The sequence below is a fragment of the Lytechinus pictus genome, chromosome 14, assembly GCF_037042905.1.
Source record: "Lytechinus pictus isolate F3 Inbred chromosome 14, Lp3.0, whole genome shotgun sequence".
Lineage (NCBI taxonomy): Eukaryota > Metazoa > Echinodermata > Echinoidea > Temnopleuroida > Toxopneustidae > Lytechinus > Lytechinus pictus.
The window spans coordinates 18,075,353-18,096,147 of record NC_087258.1 but is presented as its reverse complement, the minus strand read 5'-3'; the positions used below and the strand labels follow the sequence as shown (position 1 = coordinate 18,096,147).

Here is a 20,795-nt window from a genome sequence, read left to right as displayed (position 1 = left end):
GGCTACTAGAATTTTCTTTCTGCTTCAAGAACATTAAACTCTCTTGCAATGAATATTGACATATATATGTATACTTCCTCAGCTTTTAAATCGTAGCAATATACTTGTGTATCATTTTTTTGTATAAAATGTCATTGTTTAATGAACTTAATGCCTACATATTTGCATTTTCAATATGAACGATATTTGTATGGGTTGTATTTGCAAATGCAGATTTACTTATTTTGTTGTTCTTTTTTAACTTCAAGTTACAGAGAAATCAATGCTTGCAATGTTATTAATCCTGTTAAATTAAATATTTTAAGAACACAAAACACAAATGGCAAGTTTGTTATGTGTATTTATGATCCTTTTGTTTTGTTTTCTATATATGTATACACATACACTTACTAGAAATTAGACAGCTTGGTAAAGTCACTAATTAGATGAAATGGTTAGTACAAGAGCTTAAAGTAGACAAAATTGGATTAGACCAAATGAAAAGTAGACAAAGTTTGTGTAGACCTAATGGTAATTTACCACTACTACGTATGCTACCATGTACCAGAGAAATTGAAAAAAAAAATATATATAGGGGGCATACTGTATACAAAAATGTAATTCAACTGAGAGAGAAAAGGAGACAGGAGAAAATGATTGATAAATTATAATGAGTTATGAAGAATTAGAGCCAGTTTAAAAGAAAAAAAAGTGAGGGGGAAAAAGAGAGAGAGAGAACAAAAAGAAGTAGCAACCCTCACCACATGCCACGCCCACCTTGTTTCCTGTTATAGTCTACTTTATTATAATCCAGACCCCCTTCATTTTTAAAGTTGTTTTTGTTTTTTCACCCAACATTAAAGAGATTCAACCAATGGGCATTCAAATCAATGTCAATTACCTAGACCAGACATATCACATTATTTCGTTCGAGGATGATTTCCCCGATATTTCTTTTACATGCCTTGACGACATTACTTTTTTACAACGAGCTGGATACTCCACTTTGCGGGGATTTCCCTTGCACCGTACCGGCATGCGGCATACGCGAGAGAGACGAGACTCCACCGGACTCCACTTCGTCTTGACGAAATCTTCTTCCTAAAATGCTTGAAAACCTTGCCTTGATCGCCTCCACAGCTCTGATAGTGAGGCATTTACCTAAACTTCGACAGTGGAAATTACCAGTTCATGTTGGTGGATACGTCAAACCAGGCTTTGAAGAGGTAGAGGATGAATTTAGGTGAGTGATCTCAAACCAGTCCCATCCCAGGAACCTAACTTTAGTCCCACACATTCCATAATATGATGCAATTTTATTACCTCCCCGGCCCCTAGTCTTCAGTGTGAGTGACTCTAGACCACTCTAGGCACCATGGCTATTAATTCCTGTGTTAAAAAAGTGAGTGCACGCGAATTAAATGTTGGGACTTAAATTACTAGATCTTACCATGGAGCTCCATGACGAAATCTATTTTTAAATTAGACTCTAGATATTACTAATGGAAAAAAATGTATAAATACTATAGTATGGCAGTGAGTCCAAACTTCGCGCGTGTCCATACTTCGCGGACGGTCATTATCTCAAAAACTAGCCAATATCCTTAAAATCTGACATCATCAACATGAAAAGCAACCTAAAATTACCCTTTGGTGTAAGTTTCTTTAAGATGAGTTCAGTATTCATGAAAATATTGACAAAAGATCGGCAAATTTGTCACCGTTAGCGCCCGTTTTGAAGAAATCTGATATTCTCAACAAGCATTACGATATCACCATTTTGCAAGCAGAAATCATCAAAAATGTGAGTTAAATGTGGTACTAACCGATTCTATAGCATTTTGCCGTCAATCTGATGTAAATATGTCACTTTTTGAGCTTGAGTTTTTGTTTAAATCTCCACAAAACTGTGGTCCGCGAAGTTAGGTCACACTTTTTCAGAACGGTTTTCTAGCATAGCGCGCATTCGCCAATCGGAATAGAATTTTGAGATCGCGATACCGGCGAAATCCCTTGACCTACTTTACATTTTCGTCCACGAATTTATAGTTTAGGATCTTGCCGTCAATGTGGTAACTATTTCTTGAATTGGTTTTGTATAAATTATGAATATTTTGTGAACAAATTTAAGCCTGATGAATATTTTTGAAAAGTCCGCGAAGTTTGGACACCCCATCATACTCGCCTGGTCTTTTCTTGGGGTATTGAAGCCTTTTTGTCCAGAACTTGCTCAACTTTTGCGGCTGATCTTGTCGCCATAGGGTTGTGCACATTCTCGTTTAATACTGGTTGTCACGTGACACGGCAATGTCGTAAGGCTGTTTGGCCTGTATTCAAGGCGTTCTATCCGTTATGATTTTATATTGAATGAAGCAAATTACATCAGGTATAGGCCCCTATCAAGTCAAAATCGATACAGGGATCGAAAGGGGGGGGGGGTGGAGCCAAAAATTTCCCAGTCACATGGTATGAAAATGATATTTTTTATGATTGTCCACGATCATTAGGGCAAACCCGTGTGTGGCAGTAGCGTGATGAGTAAAAAAAATTAAATAAAAGAAAGAAAGAGGGCCAATGTAGGCATACATGGCGCGTTGGAATAAAGTTGCTTAACATGTTCCAAGTGAGTGAAGCAAGCGAGAAAAAAACTTTGTGCAAATCTAAATTTGAGATAGATATCTTAACTTACACTTTTCCTTTTCTTTTCATTAATTCCCTTCATTTCTTTTTTATCTTGGTTGTAGAACTTTCGGGGGCCCCTGGGCCTAACCCTTCCATCGTGTACCCCCAGTGCAATATCAGCAGGTGGGTCTCGATAACTCTGGATATTTAGCAATTAGACCTATTTATAGAAAAACATAATGTTAATGTTTTGACCCCTTCCCCCCAAAAAAAGGAAAAACAATTATAAACTAAGTTATATACACCCCCCTTTTCTCATTTCGCTTTTTATTTTCTCTTTTCCCTCCTTATTTTTTTTTGGGGGGAGGGACCTTTTCGGGGGGCACCGCCCCTAGCTACACGCCTACCAGATGAAGAGGCGAGCGAGCAAAACCTTTGTCACTTTTATTACAAATATCAATTTTGCAATAGATTTTGACATATTATTCGGAATTATTCTTGCATGCATTTTTCTTTGCTTTTTTATGGCCTTTTATTTCTCTTCCCTTTCTCTTTCTGTCTTTCTTTCTTTCTTTCTTTCTTTCTGTCTTTCTTTCTTTCTTTTCCTTCCTTCATTCCTTTTCTCTTATCCCATTTTTTTGTGTGAAATCCACTGGACCGGGGATCAAGGGCCAGCCTGCATGCCCCCGGCGGTTTACGCCTCTGCCGTGGATGTAAGCTATATATACGCATGATCTTAATCTTCATTATGATTCAAACTATATAGAGGCGCATCCAAGATTTTCCAAATTAAGTAGGGGGGGGGGCAGGGTGAATTTTCTCAAGTAAAATTTGACAACTCCCAAAAAAGGTTCTTACTAAAAAAAAACAACCGGTCATTATATTGTCTCGCGTAAAGTTTGACAAGTTAAAAAAAATGGTCACTCAAAATGAAAGTCATTTTGTCCGCGTAATATTCGGCAAGCCCCCCCCCCCCCCCAAAAAAAAAAAAAAAAAAAAAAAAGGTTTTAACCATAGCAATGATCGAAGGTAATTTTGTCTCGCGTAAAATTTGACAAATGAAAAAAAAGATTGTCACTAAAAAAATGAAGGCAATTTTGTCCCACGTAAAATATGGCAAGCCCCCCCCCCAAAAAAAAAAACGGAAAATGGTGTTTAACTAATAGTGATCGAAGGTCATTTTGTCTCGCGTAAAATTTGACAATTTTTTTATAAAGTTGTCACTAAAAAGAAGGTCATTTTTTCCACCATTGATTATATTTGGCAAGCCCCCAACCCCCACCCCCATAAAAAAGTTTGTCCCTAAAAGTGATGTATAGAAAGTCATATTGTTAATTTGTTCCCAGTAAAATTTTGAATTTGACAAGCAAAAAAAAAGGCCAAAAAGAGAAAAGAATATGAACGAAATATCCCCATTACAAATAATGCTGTACGTGATTCTCATGAGGGGGGGGGGGCACATAACTAGTATTAAAAACATATTGAATTCCAAAATGTTTACTATAAATCTCAAAAGGGGGAACGGGCAGAAATGCAATAATCCATTTTAATTTCAACTATTTTTAGAACTTACTAAATTAAATGCGACCAAATAAAAGTTATATCTTAACACTGCAACTTGTATTAATGCGTACATTTACCAAAGTCTTGGGTTGGAAATCAGAACAGCATTGTCCAACCCATAATTTGGGTAATGTCGCCTATGAGGTCCATACATGTTAATGTTTGGACCTCATTGGTACTTGGAGTGCTCTAGACTAACGTTAGAAGTGTTATTTTATTATTTTGCACTTGTTCATGTAAAGTCCCACCATGCTACCCCTTGACTTGGGTACGTCATTTCTTTGTTCGACCAGATTGATTTTAGCTCTTAATAATTATATGGTTCAATTGTATTTTGCCCTGCTGTATTAAGTAATTAACCTATCATACATGTATATTCTCATGTTTGTTAAACTGTGTGTCACATTGAAAATGCATTTATTTTATTTTATTTATTTTCCTCAGCAAAGCTTGCTTATTTTATCTAAGTTTCACTCCTCAGCCAGGTTGCTAATAGACAAGGAGTAGATATTATGCAAGAGTGAGTAGGAGATGAAAGAAGTGTGTGTGAGATTCTTTTTGCTAGAATTGAATTGAGATAATTTGTATATCTATTGTGTGTTGTGTCCAGGGTGGTAGACTTGTATAGGTCCCTTTTAGTGAGCTCAGTGAGCCTTTTCTTTTTAACAGCTGCTTAAGATACTTTTGGGGAAATTGTAAAATTGGGAGGAGACCCCAGTAGCTTTCCACTAGTTTTTCTGGCATTGCATCTTGGAGACTTTGTGTAACACACACCTAATGCAATTTTGGGGCAGTCGCCATTTTAGCTGCCATCTTGATAATTTTTGAATTTCAACTTTAAACAGAAAAGCAGCCTTTCTTGTTTGATATTGGCTGGAATTTACCTGTATGAGGTCAGATTTAGCTGAATTTATGCTGTTATTTTTATGCCTGTATTGAAGAAGCCATCGGTAAGTTAATCTGTGATTTCTTCTTAATTCTTTTATAAAAACAAAAAGATTGAAAGACTTCAGAGATGATTTGAAATGTAGATGTTATTCTACAAGTTTATGTGACAGTGAATTCATACTTTATAAAATAATATTCTTGAATGTGATTTAACCCTCAGAGTAAATGTTCAAACAAGTTTTTATTAATTATAGTATGACATGAAAATAACCTCCAGTTGATGTTACTGTTAGGATATATCGTAGAGAGATTCTTGGTTTTGTCTTTAATTTTTGATGGTTCTAAGATCGGGATATATTCCAAGACCAGATAATTTCCAGGATCGGGACCGCATTTCCCAAGACCGGGTCGCTTTGAAGACTGGTGAACTGTTTTAAGCTGAACATTATAAAGTGCTGACTCTGAAGGTTTTCGGTCAACATGTCACCTGACAGATAAGTTGTAAATAGCAGTGAGAGAGAAAGCAGGAGACGTTTCGTTAAATTTGAAACTAGCTTTCTAAATACCAGGAAGTCTTGCAAATTGACATTTCAGAAAATAGACATTGATTATGAAGATGACCGAACATGAACAGTTTGATAGTGAGAAGAGTTTATTCGAATTTGAATCCATGTAAGATAAGATGTCGATTAACAGAGTTTTGAGCTAGAATTTAGGTGCATAATTTTTTTAAGCTCAAGTTCGGGAGTTAGAAGGATTTTGAAATGTAATCACAAAAATGTTGTGATAAGAGATACAAATTGGTGAGAATGGAATTCTATGAAGGTGGATTAATGCAGGATCCTCTCATAGGAATTTTTGGTAGTCGTTATTGCGAAAACAAAAATGAAACAAAGTTAAAGGTTTGTTTGATATTTTTTGAGGTAATTTTGCAGGTGAAAATGTAATACACTGAACGTTGAAGTTGGTGATTAGATCAGTGCAGGATCTCTTCAGTTATATTGGAGTTAGAGACAGATCGAGAGTTGAATGTTATAGCTTGGATCAATGCAGGATCCTTTAATTGTAAACTTGTGAATTAGAGTACTTTTCAGAATACTTTATCATTTAGAGGTGTTACAGTTTTATTTCCCTTTTAAACTTCATACGTTGGACAATATTGAACTTCGAAGAGAGATGTTTTGATATTGGAGTTTTGTATACTGAAATAAATTGTAAATTGTGATTTGGTACACATTGAGTTTTACTTGAATTTTATTTGGAGTCCGCCCATGTGACACTGTGTAATATGTCTCTTGTTTTGATTGGTTTGAATAAACTTTAACTTGAACTTGAATTATTTAAAAAAGAAATATTTTTTTTCTAATCTACATGAGTACATGTAGATCTAGATTAAATACAGTTAGATCTTCTGGGCCTAAGTTTAAGTTTTATATATTTTTTGTAACATTCTTCCAGTGACATCATTATTTACAAACATGGATTGAAGTAATTATGAAGGGGGGGGGGCCATGCATTTCTGCGCACCATAAAATTTAACTTGGGTCTAACATTAAACATGAATTTCTCTCTTTATTCCATCAAAAAGCAAATGAAAATGTTCCTTATATTCTAGCTATGAGTAAGTGTGCCAGATATCTCATAAAATGTTGGAGAAATATATGATTTTCTTGGAAAAACCTTGCCCAGTCATTTTCAGATCAAATTTTAAAAAATGGTGCCCCATGTCTATGAACCCATAAACTTTACACACGATTCAGGGATTTTGATTATAAAGGCTGCATTTTTAGCATGAAATCCCTGAAATGCATTATTTTTCCACCATTTTGAGTCAGATTTTTTAGAATGAATATCTACATATGTCTATGTATTAATTAGCAGGTGTAAAGTTTGTGGTCGTTGCTTGTGTTCTTTTATTAGAATCACCCAGATACGCATATGCGCAGATTAGGGGCATTGCACAGACCTGGGGCACCTAACCATACAATCATAACAATCATAAACTGACAAATAATTTTGTAATTATCAAGGTACCAGTAAAATCAAAGATAAAAGAATTTATGAAAGATACATTATACAGCGCGTCCCAAAAAAAATGTCCCTCTGATATGGCTAAATTACTTCAAAAATGAAAATTATTCTTAATGAAATGTATGGGATTTGGAAGCCCATCTCATGTTCTAACTTCTTTAAAAATTTCATTGGTCTCGCTTCAGTGGTTTTGAATACACAGCCTATTATGTAACAGAGGTGCTTTTCAGCCCATTCCAAGTATGCATGAATGCAGTACTGCTTTGTGTTCTGCACTTTCTCGCGTATCAACCCTCTTTTACCATTCTGACCAACAAGATATCACCTCTATCTCCTTGTTCTGACCAAGGAATTCCCTGATCTGACCAGGGAAATCTCCATGATCTAACCAGGCTCATCAAATCACAACCTTGAGCATGTTCAGAAGGGCAAAAACAGTATTTGGCAGTTTATTTCATGTTTGATAACGGGAGATGCACAATGATTGAGACAACGGGTCATGTCTGTTTCATGCATAATTCCAACAATACTGTATTTATGTTTTCATTACTTTATTTTACTTAATAAGCTACTGATTTCAAGTTTAATAATTCAGTGTAACTTTTTAAAAGAAAAAAAGTCAATTTTTTGGGGGGTAAAGTTCCTTTTCGCAAAGGGTGATTAACTTGTGGATTCCACCTTTTTTCAGCTTATTTTACTCATCCATCATTCACATTTTCTTTCAAGTTGGTGCACTGATTCCCCTTATCAATCATCAAACAAACTTAATTTTTTTATGTTTCTTGTCCTTCTGAACATGCTCAAGTTTATGTTTTGATGAGCCTGGATATAATTAGGGAAATTTCCCTGCTCAGATCCTGGATGTAAAAAAGGGGGTTAACACGCCATAGACAATGAAGAAATACATCAATGCTGCAAACTTGGAATACGCTAAAATGCACCACTGTTACCTAACAGAGTGTGTATTCAAAACTGCTGAAGCGTGACCAATGAAATTTTCATAGAAGTTAGATCATGAAATGAGCTTTCTACTCATAAACATTTATTTGAGAATCCTACCACATTTTAGAATGAATCCAGTCCTAAGTCAGAGGGAAATTTTTTGGGGACGCGCTGTATATAGAATAGAGATAGACTTAAACTCGCTTCAATGAATAAGACTGGTCCTTTCTTACTTTCCTTTCAGTGAAATAAAGATTAAGAAAACGAAATTTAAAAAAATGAAAAGAAAGAAGACATTACAGATTGGATTGCATGTCCCAGCACAAAAATTCATCCTCCCCCCCCCCCTCAGTCCCCCTCACTTCCTCTCACACCCCCCCCCCCTTCTGCTCTCCTTTCCATTAACAGTGTATACTCCTCTGATCATGACTTACAAAAAATGTGAGATGTACCAAGATCTCAAAGGGGTTAAATCTACCCGCCCTGCTCCGGCATAGCTTAGCTCAAAAACCCAGTGTGATATGGTTCAAGGGTCTAATAATCCTCACAAAGACTCGATTACATTAGATCCAATGGCAAGTCAGTACTTCCTCTGTATAGTTCAGGTGATATATGTTGGACCTAATAAAAGTGTTCAAAAATGATTAAAGGACAAGTCCACCCCAACAATAAGTTGATTTGAATTAAAAGAGAAAAATCCAACAAGAATAATACTGAAAATTTCATCAAAATCGGATGTAAAATAAGAAAGTTATGACATTTCATAGTTTCGCTTATTTTTAACAAAATGGTTATATGAACGAGCCAGTTACATCCAAATTAGAGAGTCGATGATGTCACTCACTATTTCTTTTGTTTTTTATTGTTTGAATTATACAATATTTCAATTTTTACGAATTTGACGATTAGGACCTCCTTGCCTGAACCACAAAATGTTAAAATAATGGAATTCCACGTATTCAGGGAGGAATGAAACTTCATTTCACATGACAATGACGAGAAAATCAAAATATTTATAATTCATATAATAAAATACAAAAGAAATAGTGAGTGAGTGATGTCATCAGTTCCCTCATTTGCATACCGACCGGGATGAGCATATAACTCTTTTTCGAAATGAAGCGAAACTTTAAAATGTCATAACTTTCTTATTTTACATCCGATTTTGATGAAATTTTCAGTGTTATGCTTGTTAAATTTTTCTCTTTTTATTCGAATCAAGTTTTTGTTGGGGTGGACTTGTCCTTTAATAAGCTGGAACAGTAATTTTAAAGAAAACCAAAACCCAAGAAGTGAAGCAATCTTATTTTCAGATTTTCCCCTTTATTTTGCATATTTTACATTATCTCCTGACCTTATGCGGTGTAAATTTTATTTTCCCATGACAAATGTGCTCAGAAGGAGGCAAGATGCGATTTGATAATGAGGAAAATCTGAAAATTTGTGTACAAAACAAATGGAGAGTTGACCATAAAATCAGCCATTTTGAAGCACGTTTAGCAATTTGAGGATCTCCATAGAAATTACAACAAGACTTTGAAACGTCCATAACTTGCTTATTTCATAACCGATTTTGATGAAACTTTATTTCAAATTGTTCCTCTCATTTTACTCTTTCCAATAAGATTGCTTCTCTTCTTGGGTTTTGGTTTCCTTTAATTTGAATCCGGGTGGGTTTTGAATAAAGTTGTTTGTAAGTTACAAGGGACTTTTAAATGACTTTTGACCCTTTGTTATGGTGCACCAAATTTCCATTGATGTTGATTCAACAGCACCTAAGAAAGGCTCCCCAGTTGCTCCATTTGTAACTTACGAACAGCTTTATGAAACACCTGGACAAAGTAACCAACCGCTTTTTGTTTTTTTCTTGCCAGGAGAAATTTTGAGAAGGGACCGGAGGTGAGAAAGAGCGGCTCTGGCTTTGCGGTATACCATAACGGAGAGAGAGTCGTCAACCTCTACGGTGGTTACGCTGATGCAGATATCCTTCAGTTATGGAGGGAAAATACTTTATCACTAGTATATTCTACTACAAAAGGTAATTTATTACTATCACCGGGGTGCTCAAACCCTGTATCTAAAAAGTTGTAGCATAAAATTGACGGCAGCTCAGGAAAAAAACCTGTATTTTAGGTAATATGGCAAAGGTGACAACCCTCATTTAGTCAGTCTCCTAATTACTTTATAGAACTCTTTCTAGGCAGAAGAAGATTGCTACTTATGTCAGAACTCTAAGATCTTGCTCTCTTCATAGCTGTCCCCCAATTTTTTTTTGTGTTGTTGTTGTTAATTTTGAGGTTTTAACACCTCACCCATGTAGTTCTGCATTCACAGACCCATGCAAAGGCCTATATAGCCTCCATCATTGCATTACACTTAGAATCATAATGATATAAATTCTTCTAATATTAAAGTGGACCCTATGACACCATATGATTTTGGTTTATGCATTTTCCATGGACCAAAGTCTATCTTGGGCATAGGGTTTGATAGGTTAACTTCCACTTAAACAAGAATATCTTGATTTCAATTATTGAGCATTGTACGCTTAGTGTCTGAAATTTAATGAAATGGTAGAGTTTTGACAAATTTTATTTGCAAGTTTTATGCTACGTGGGCATGACCCAATTTTTGTTTTAAAAGCTCCATCGATGACAGTTTAAATCCTTTTGATTTGAGAGTTATGTAATGCTATTAAGCTGTTTAGCAAGTCTATGGCAGTTTGATAGCTTTTGAGGGACAAATGGCACTCAACTGAGTCTCTAAAAATACAATAAGAGCAAGATTTAATAATATTCTATATTTCTGTAGTTTTAGGAGCATTATTTTTCAAGTCATATCATGTTTGGTAAATTATTCATTACCTTGTTTCACAGTTATAGGAGCAATATGCATCGCTAAGCTTGTTGATGAAGGGCTGTTAGAATATCAAAGACCTGTTGCAGATTACTGGCCGGAGTTTGGTGCACATGGCAAGGATGACATCACAGTCCAACAACTCATGGAACATAAGGTATGGTCTACTCCTCCATCATGGTTAAAGGGATGGTTCGGGCTGAAAATATATATATCTTAATAAATAGAGTAAAATTCACTGAGCAAAACGCTGAAAATTTCATCAAAATCGGACAACAAATAACGAAGTTATTGAATTTTAAAGTTTATCAATATTTTGTGAAAACATATATGCACATCATCATGAATATTCTTTAGGTGAGCCGATAATGTCATATCCCCACTTTCCTTTTTCTTACGTTATTACATGTAATCATAATTGATTCATTTTTTCATACATGTGTAAATGATGTGTCTCCACTATGATGAAATAAGTTGCGGCAATAAATAACTAATGCACTTAATCAGTTGTCAATCCAATTGTTTTAGTTCTTGGTAGAAAATTTCTGAATAAACCTAATTTCATATAATAAAGTACAAAAGAACAAGTGGGGATATGACATCGTCAGCCCACCTAATGAATATTCATGAAGACATGCCTAGAACTGTTTCACCGGAATAATGCAAATCTTAAAAATTCAATAACTTTGTTATTTGTTATCTGATTTTGATCAAATTTTCAGCATTTTTGCTCAGTGAATATTACTCTATTTATTGATACATGAATATCTCCAGCCTGGACCATCCCTTTAAGTCCCAAAAGGCACATGATATTCAATGACTGAAATCTCATTGATTAATACGCAAAAAGCATGTGCCCGTTGAGCATGATTTGACCAATGCAGTGATGTGTAGCCTGGCTCACCCCTTTGCGTTTTGGGCTTGCGTTCAGCAGCGGATTGCAAGAATGCAGACAAATGCAGTCAAACACAATGCAAAGAAACAAGCTTATAAAAGGTCAATACGTAGTATCCAACATTGCCTCAACATTGCGCCAATCAATATGACACGTATCCCTTTCTATGTGTCCTCCGAAGCCCGGATGTGAGATACATCTAGGTATATTTTGTGTAGTCTCTGTATGTAAAGTCAGTCAGTGCTGAAAGACAGAACAAAATGCAAATAATGCCTATCATTTCCCAATATTCACAAAACTAGGGCAATAAGGTTTTGTAAATTACCAGCTCAGATGTCTGACACCGATAAATAATGTAGGATATTGACTATTCAGGGCTTTGTATGACAACACATTGGTTTGCAACAAATCACCCATTGCTAGATGGCATAGCCAATCAAATAGACTGTAGCATTCGCATTTGTTCAAATACACTACCCAGGAACCAATCAGGCACGTTCTTTTATATTTGCAATCCATGGCAAACGTAACTGATCTTTTAATTGTGCCTGTTACTTGAGCAAACCCTCAAGACTGTCGTTCCTTTCAACCCAGGCAGCTCTTCCGGTGATACCCTTGCCCATCACGTATAGCTTGTTACGGGACCATGCCAAGCTCGGCTCCTTGTTTGCGGACATGTCACCCTCCTGGAAGCCAGGCACGGCTCATGGGTACCACGCTGTCTCCATAGGCCCCCTGACCAGCGAGCTGCTGAGGAGAGTTGACCCCCAGGGGAGGACCCTGGGAAAGTACTTTGATGAGGAGATAGCGAAACCCTTTGGTGAGTGGTAGCAATGTCAAGACTGCAATTCAATTTTAATTATAATAATGATAATAATACCTATGACTTGTATAGTGCACTTTCCATAAAATGTTCAAGGCGCTTCAGAGCATTAGAGAAAGACAAAAAAATCAAACTAACATTTAATACATATTAGAACTTTAAAAAAAAAAACAATAAGTCGATGTCTGTCAAAAAGAGCACTCTTGTACAGGTACGTTTTCAGGGTGCTCCTGAAGGTGGTCGCTGATGTCTGGATTTCAAAACTCTGTGGAAGAGAATTCCACAGGTTAGGCCCTGCATGAGCAAAGGCCCATTTCCCCCATGATTTCTTAGAAAATGGAATTTGTAAAAGATTAGATGTTGAGGGTCGTATGGTTCTTGGTTTTCATCAGAAAATGTTCTTTTTTTCCACAATCATGTTATTTTACCCGTTTTTGGCAATAATCTTTCATGCCATCACCAAAGAGAATTTTTTCTGTAATTCTATTTTCAATTAAATTTCCATTTATCTCATTCCTGATTTTAAAATACTGGGAAAACTATTGAAAGTCTGCAGTGTCCCAATCTATCTCTGAACTTCAACTCTCTCTATATGCTATGGGAATCCTGGGGAGCGTTTCATCAACATATGTTATATGTTAAAATGTACAAAATAAACTGTAATTGTTGAAAATGGAAATAAACGAAATGAAAAATGAAATGAAATGAACATATTTGTCCGACAAGTTGTCAGATCTGACATTTTTCCTTGATTCTGATTGGCTGAGTGGCACTGTTAATACAGTAACTGTCGCATAAAATGGGACTTGTCGGATTAAACGTCCGACAAGTCCTTTCATGAAACGCTCCCCAGGAGTTCAGTTATGCACTAGGCAATTGTAGCCAATGTAGTCCAGTGGAACAACCGATGGTACAGAGATTGAAGCTTTTGGTCCGATAGGGCCTCTGCCGAATGTCTCCATTCTGACCGTTCAGTTGTCATCGCTTTCAGTACAGTTTTTATGAAACTGATACCTGTATGGAAATCCTGAAACATTTAGCACAATGCTCCTTTAGATGTCTGTTATTTATTGAATACTAGCATTAAAAAAAAACATAAAGTGAAATATTGAGTTTTCTGACTCAAGTCTTGAACTTGACACTGGTCCAATCTTACAGGTATAGATTTCTTCATTGGTCTTCCACTGGAGGAGAACCATCGCACGGCCAAGCTAATCTGTGCAGATCCTGGTCCCGTTGTAACGTACAGGTCCGTGAGGCACTCTTCCAAGAACAGGACTGCTACGACCGGCTCCATGAAGGACATAACGTATGCAAAAAAACTTGTTCAGAATGCTGGAGAATTGAGAGATGTGAGTACTGACCAATAGGGGGCTAACACTGGGGAACGGGGGAGGAGTTGATTAATATATCCTGGTCTTTTATTCTGGGGACAGGACCCATTAGCACAAAGCACAATTAACATATACGAGGTACGTTAATAATTGAAAGATGTGAGTACTAATCGATGGGGCTACCACTAGGGAGGGGATGATTGATAGGTCCTGGTCTTTTATACTGGGAACAGGACCATTATAGCAGAGAGCACAAAGAACATGAAGCCTGTTTTGTAACTGGTTAAGAATAGTGGGGAATATTGGAAAATTAAAGATGGCTGTAGAAATCAAGAGGGGTATTATATTAGAGAGAGAAAAGTGCCCGTTTAAAACATGCCTGGTCCTCATCCTTAGGAACTGGACCCTGTGCTATATTGTTTATCAGTTTCAAACTACAAGCCAGTTTAATGGTGCAGTAGTTTTGTTATCAGTAATTCATTTTGTGAAAGAGGGGCCAGGTTTTCTGTTGGTCCTGTGAAAAAAGAGTGTCTATGGCTGTATAGCTAGAGACTTTGTTCCCCAAAGTGCTTGATCATAATTACATGTATGTCATGGGTTGGGGCTATAATCATTAGATTATATTATGGGTTCTTAAGATTTTTTATAAGAATCATTCATGCCTGGTCTGTGATAGCTATTGAATAATCTTTCAGTTTTACTTTCCTTTTTTCTTTTACAATAGTTTTTCAAAACACAAAACAATCCCGAATACCGTGCAGTGGAAATAGCATCAGCAAATGGCTTTGGAACTGCAGAGGCGTTAGCAAAGGTAAGGGTTTCATCGTAATGACATCTCTAAGCACTTTACAGATATATTATTACCCCGGTCATAGGATCCTTGCATGCCCACACCCAATGTATTGCTCTTTCTCCACTCCCTGGGGAGCATTCCAACAAGAGTTCCAAGACTCAATTGCTGAGCATACTACATAGGCTTTCGCATCCTAACGGGAACCCATTTAACACCTGGGTGGAGAGCGGCAAAGTGTGGATTGATGCCTTTCCAAAAGACGCTAGGCCATGGTGGGATACGAACACACAACCCTCTTATTGCAAGGCGAGAGTGAGAACCGCTGCACCACGACGCTTCCACAAAAAGTTTTACAAAAGTTTAAGAAGAATCTTGATTAAGCATGAGAGCAGAAGCCAGTAAACATGAGGAATTTATTAGTGTTGGTAGAATTATCACTTTTGGGGGCATTTTGGTCTAGTGGTTATGGATCAGCTTTGAATCAGGGGGACGTGGGTTTGAATCCCAACCATTGCATGTTTTCCTTCAGCAAGAAATTTACCCATATTGTGCTGCACTTAACCCAGGGGAGGTAAATGGGTACCCGGCAGGGTTTCTTGAAAGCACTAAGCGCTGGAAGGCAGCTCGAGCTAAAGCTGGGGTAATAAGTGCGCCTCAGAATAAATTATTTCTAGATAGATAGCACCACATAAATGCCTATTATAATTATTGTTGTCTACCCATATCCTTGTTGATGCTCCCTTTGCTGTTTTAAAACCATTTTTGTCTCGCCTGCATAGCAGAGCGAGACTATAGGCGCCGCTTTTCCGACGGCGGCGGCGTCAACATTGAAATCTTAACCAAGGTTAAGTTTTTGAAATTTCATCATAACTTAGAAAGTATATGGACATAGTTCATGAAACTTGGACATAAGGGTAATCAAGTACCACTGAACATCCTGCATGAGTTTCGGGTCACATGACCAAGGTAAGAAGTCATTTAGGGTCAACAAACTTTGGTAATGCTGGGGGTATTTGTGGAATTGTCATCATAACTTTAAAAGTCTATGGATCTAGTTCATGAAACTTGGACATAAGAGCAGCAGTGTATCCCTGAATACCCTGTATGCATTTCAGGAACATGGCCAAGATCAAAGATAATTTAAAGGTCAATGAACTCTGGCCGTGTTGGGAGTATTGGCGTCATAACTAAGGAAGTTTATGGATCTAGCTCATGAAACATCGACATAAGGATAATCAAGTATGAATGATTGTTTTGCACATGTCTTAGGTCACATGATCATGGTCAAAGGTCATTTTGGGTCAATGGGCATAATATTTTATTATCATATTAGTGTTTTCTTCTGTGAATGATATTCATTAGCTATTTTCAAAGGAAGCACTGCTGCTATATCGCATTGCATAATGCAGGCGAGACTGCCAGAGGCGTTCCACTTGTTTACTAGACTCAAAGCCAGAAGATCGGAAAATACTTCCTACTCTCCTATTTTTCTTACCTGTTTTTTAATTTTGATCCTGCCTGCATAGCAGAAGCAAGACAGACATGTAGGAGCTGCTTTTTGACGATATGGTCAACATTAAAATCAAAGCATGGAATTGGCTGAAACTTTAAGGATATATTCTTTGTAGCTTTCAGCTATCCAATCACTAAATTAATAAGCTAGGCACTCAGAGACCAAGGGGATGTTTCACATAGATTTGAGTATGACTTAAGTTACACTTAAATGCCTAGTTGCGTGCGGTGTAAAAGGCCTGACCGCATTGGTCAGATCGTGCCATGAGGACGCGCGCTACTGCGTATTGTTCAATAAGACTGCGCATTACACATCATGTAGGCATCGGCAATTAAGTGTGACTTTAAGTCATACTTAAATCTTTGAGAAACACCCAGTTTTTAAAAGGAAAAAAAACATCGTTGAGAGAGGGCACTAGACTAAGATTTGAATATGTGAGATTTTCACAGAAAAGTGGTGATTGGAAGAAGATCTAACGGCCTCTACACTTCTGTAAGATTGGCATGTTAGATGAAACCTGACTATATTATAGACCCTTTACCGTAGCTTAAGTCAGACTTTGATATGTATTTGAAATATGTATGTTATGGTAGGGTTTTTTTTTCTTCATGATTTACAGCTGATGGGGATACTAGCTGTCGGAGGCACGGATCCAATCACCAAGAAGGCACTTCTCTCCAAGGAAAGGGTTGACTCATTTCTAGATTCTGAACCAGAGACAACAGACAAGGTCATCAAGATACCCATCACTTGGAAGAATGGCATGGCGATAGATCACACAGAGGTAAGAGGAGATTCACCATTCTTAAATTCTGTTCTCAAATTTTTATTCAGGGTCCCGTTTCACAAAGGACTTGCAACTGTTGTAACTGTGCCATTATGGCAACTACCATGGTAACAGGGCTCAGCAGCCAATCAAAATCAAGGTTTCCATGGTAGTTGCCATAATGGCAAAGTTACATCAGTTGCAAGTACTACATGAAACGGGACCCCGATCTTGAACAAACTGGCAACATGTAATCTCAGATCTTCAACAAGACCCCAGCTTGCACTTGGATCTCGCATCCTCAACCACTATGGCACTAGGTTTTTTTTTTCTGTTTGTGCCCCTCTTCTTTGGAACTCTCTCCCTGCACACATTCAAGATGCACCCAACACTGACACTGGCTTTCAAGAATAGGCTTAAGACACATTTTTTCCAGACATAGCACAGATAGTTATGTTTCTATTTTTTTTCTTTGTCATTCTGTTGATTATTGATATATTATATATTTCTATTTGAATAAATGATTGTAAATAATGTATTATTTTATTATGTATTAGTAGTTCTTTCCATGCAATTTTCTATTTATATTTGTATAACAGTGCTTTGAAACTTTTTTGTAAAGCTCTATATACATGTAAATATCAATTATTAAAAGGGTACTGCAATACTCCCGCATACATTAGTAATTCCGAAGCTTCGTTATTCCGAAGGTTCGGTTATTCCGAAGGTTCGTATTTCCGAAGGTTCGTAATTCTGAAGGTTCGTAATTCCGAAGGTTCGTTATTCCGAAAACGAAATAAGGTTCGTAATTCCGAAGGTTCGTTAGTCCGAAAACGAAATGAGGTTCGTAATTCCGAAGGTTGGTTAATCCGAAAACGAAATGAGGTTCGTAATTCTGAAAGTTCGTTAGTCCGAAAACGAAATGATTAACGAACCTTATTTCGATTTTGGACTAACGAACCTTCGGAACAACGAACCTTATTTCGCTTTCGGATTAACGAACCTTCGGAACAACGAACCTTATTTCGTTTTCGGATTAACGAACCTTCGGAACATCGAACCTTATTTCGTTTAAAGATTATCGAACCTTCGGAATAACGCCACAAATGTTCGGATTAACGAACCCTTTTACGTTTTCGGATTAACGAACATCGAGGTATAGGCAATTTACGTGTTTTGGAATTACGAACCTTCGGAATAAAGAAACTTCGGAATTACAAAGTATAACCCAATACTCCAATGATACGATATAGATAATGAAATATCAGACGAACATAACATTTAAAATATCATCAAAATCATACAAGGAAGAGTGATGTTTTAACATTGTATAATATGCATTATTTCGATGAAAAGGTTCTATCCATGTCTTTATAAATATGCAAGGAGCAGGCAGACAATGTTATATCCCCTCTTCCCATGTATTTTATTATATGAAACTATTTTTGTTTAAATGTTCCTTTGCATGAACAAATTTAGATTAACTAGTAATTTGATATGTAAGATAATAATGGTTGCAAGTTATTTAGTTACAAGGGAGAAATATCATGCAAATATGTTTGAAAATATGAAATAATTAGGATTTCATGTTTTAACAAAGGCCCCTGTTACACCAGATTTCCTACCCGAGACCAGTCTCGGGGAACCCCGAGACTGGTTTCCAAAAAGTTGACCTAAATTTTGACCCCCTATTATACCGGAATCGTAACGAGTCTCATGGCGCCCCGAGACAGCTTTCTGTGCGTTTACACCGAATTACCAAAGATGTCTGAGGTAGGTTTGGCAGGGCGCCAAGCGCGTGGTTTCTTGTTTGGACAATCGTTCCATGTGTAGTGCATCAAGCGAATCTGTCTTGGACCAGTCTCGGGCAGGTTTGAGTTTACACCGAATCCAAAGCAGCCTCAGGGCGCCCTGAGACCGGTCTTGGAACACATCGCGAGGTGATCCGAGATAGGTTTGCTCAGAAGGGGTCTCGGGTAGGTGTTTGCGTTTACACCGGATTTGAAACCTGCCCGAAAGTGGGGACATGTCATCATCATCCAACCTATTTCATATTCATGACGGCCTGCATACAACCGTTTTTACAAAATATTGCTAAATTTAAAAATTCAATAACAGAATTCAATTACAGAATCATAGACCTATGTTGGATTAAACTTTCTCCAAATACTTTGGTTTATATTGTGATTCTATCATTTCTCTGTACTGAGGTATGATAAGATAAGATGAGATGAGACGAGACGAGGTAAGATTTGATAAGTTAAATTGAGTAAAGTAAGGTTATGTAAGGTGAGGAAGGAAATGTAAGGTAAGATAATGTAAGGTAAGGTAATTTAAGGAAAGATACATTTTCATAAAATACAGTATAAAGTAGAAGTTTAAAAACACAATAAAATACATGGGAATAATTAAATGTAGGGAAAAAAGAAAAAGAAATCACAACGTCAACCCTGCTAGTACAGTGCATATCAATAAAAAGTTTACACTTCGAAACAGTTCTGGCCATTGAAAAATTTACATGGAGATATTTTTTTTCATAAATATCAGTGAGCTTTGTTATATTCTATCAGATGGCTGTGTAATTATTGACTGAATTTTATGCCTGAGTGAGCACTGTCATTTTTGTAAGGCTGGCAGATATTGGTTTGTGTGAAAATGCTGATTTTCACGTTGTGTGGAGGAACAATGCAATGAAACAAGCTCACTCTGCTCTATTTTTACAGTTTCTTTGCCATTTTTTAGTCCCCGAAAACAAAACATTGCAGCTTTTTGGAACAACTTTTCTACCAAAATGAACATTTCATCCCTATGTAAACCATATCATTGAGGATGAGGTCATAAAACGAAACAAATCAATGTAAACAAAAAGTTACTTTCAGACACCCCCACAGAGCTGCCAACCAGTACGTTTTTGGCGTATTTATTACGTTTTTGTAACCAAAATACGACAGTACATTTTTTTTTTTTTTTTTTTTTTTTTTTACAAAATCGTAATTTATTGAGAAAAATCATCTCTATATGTCTCTATTTCATAAAACTTACACAAATAAGGTTATTTGATCAATTCGATTTCAGGTAACTTGTTTTTTTTTTAAATCATTTTGTTAAAACCAGGGTGAGATATACACTTGTTTCAATGTTTTTTTTTCATCTGCAAAAAGAGCAGTGCACATTTTAGCTTACATGCAGCTTCAGCGCCCTGATGAGCGTGCGCAGGTTTTTTTTTTAAATACATTTTTTTAAATCACATAATACAGTTTTTCATTCCCAGAGGTTGGCAGGTCTGCCTCCAGCATTAAAGACATTTTGTCCTTTGATATAAGGTGTTCACATGTTATTCATTTTATACTTTTTTCTCCACACTTTCCCAAGCATGGCTTCAAGGTAAAAATGGGCCCTGTTTCATAAAACTTGTTATAATAACAAATTTGCAATAACCGTTAACAGCTACTGAAATCCTTCGATCTGATTGGCTGATGGTAAATTTGTTAGTATAACTAGTCTTTATGAAAAGGGACCCCAAAGAAAAAAAAAATCAGGCCTATCTCATACAGTCCTCTGCTACATGATATCACAATGTTCTTGGTGGGGGGGTAGGGGCACTGGAGCTTGAAGAAATGTTGGGCAAAGAGTTTTGTCATGATGTGTGGCCACTTTCACTCTTTCCCATTTTTGCGCAAGTAATTTTCATGAAATTTTTAGTTAAGTTTACTTCAGCGATGTTGTATGACTAAGCCTGTTCATCGATCAGAGTAGAATGTCTATTGCTGCTCTCCTTAAGACAAAATTA

General features: G+C 36.7%; 1 protein-coding gene across 1 annotated transcript; it reads left to right on the top strand.

The window, feature by feature from the left end:
* The first annotated feature begins 1,002 nt into the window (after positions 1-1,002).
* On the top strand, positions 1,003-18,949 carry LOC129275766 (beta-lactamase domain-containing protein 2-like). The gene is made up of 8 exons (XM_064109139.1): positions 1,003-1,222; positions 9,900-10,063; positions 10,902-11,038; positions 12,371-12,596; positions 13,758-13,951; positions 14,658-14,744; positions 16,859-17,023; positions 18,839-18,949. The coding sequence occupies exons 1-8, from the start codon at positions 1,086-1,088 to the stop codon at positions 18,947-18,949; spliced, it is 1,221 nt and encodes a 406-aa protein (XP_063965209.1). The 5' UTR covers positions 1,003-1,085.
* Positions 18,950-20,795: the final 1,846 nt, after the last annotated feature.

What these genes read in the sequence shown, in the direction of transcription:
- LOC129275766 (XM_064109139.1), top strand. Translation starts at nt 1,086, where the DNA reads ATGCTTGAAAACCTTGCCTTGATCGCCTCCACAGCTCTGATAGTGAGG. An exon ending in AGTATATTCTACTACAAAAG is followed by an intron (nt 10,064 to 10,901) that starts GTAATTTATTAC and finishes CTTGTTTCACAG; the next exon opens with TTATAGGAGCAATATGCATC. An exon ending in CTGCAGAGGCGTTAGCAAAG is followed by an intron (nt 14,745 to 16,858) that starts GTAAGGGTTTCA and finishes CATGATTTACAG; the next exon opens with CTGATGGGGATACTAGCTGT.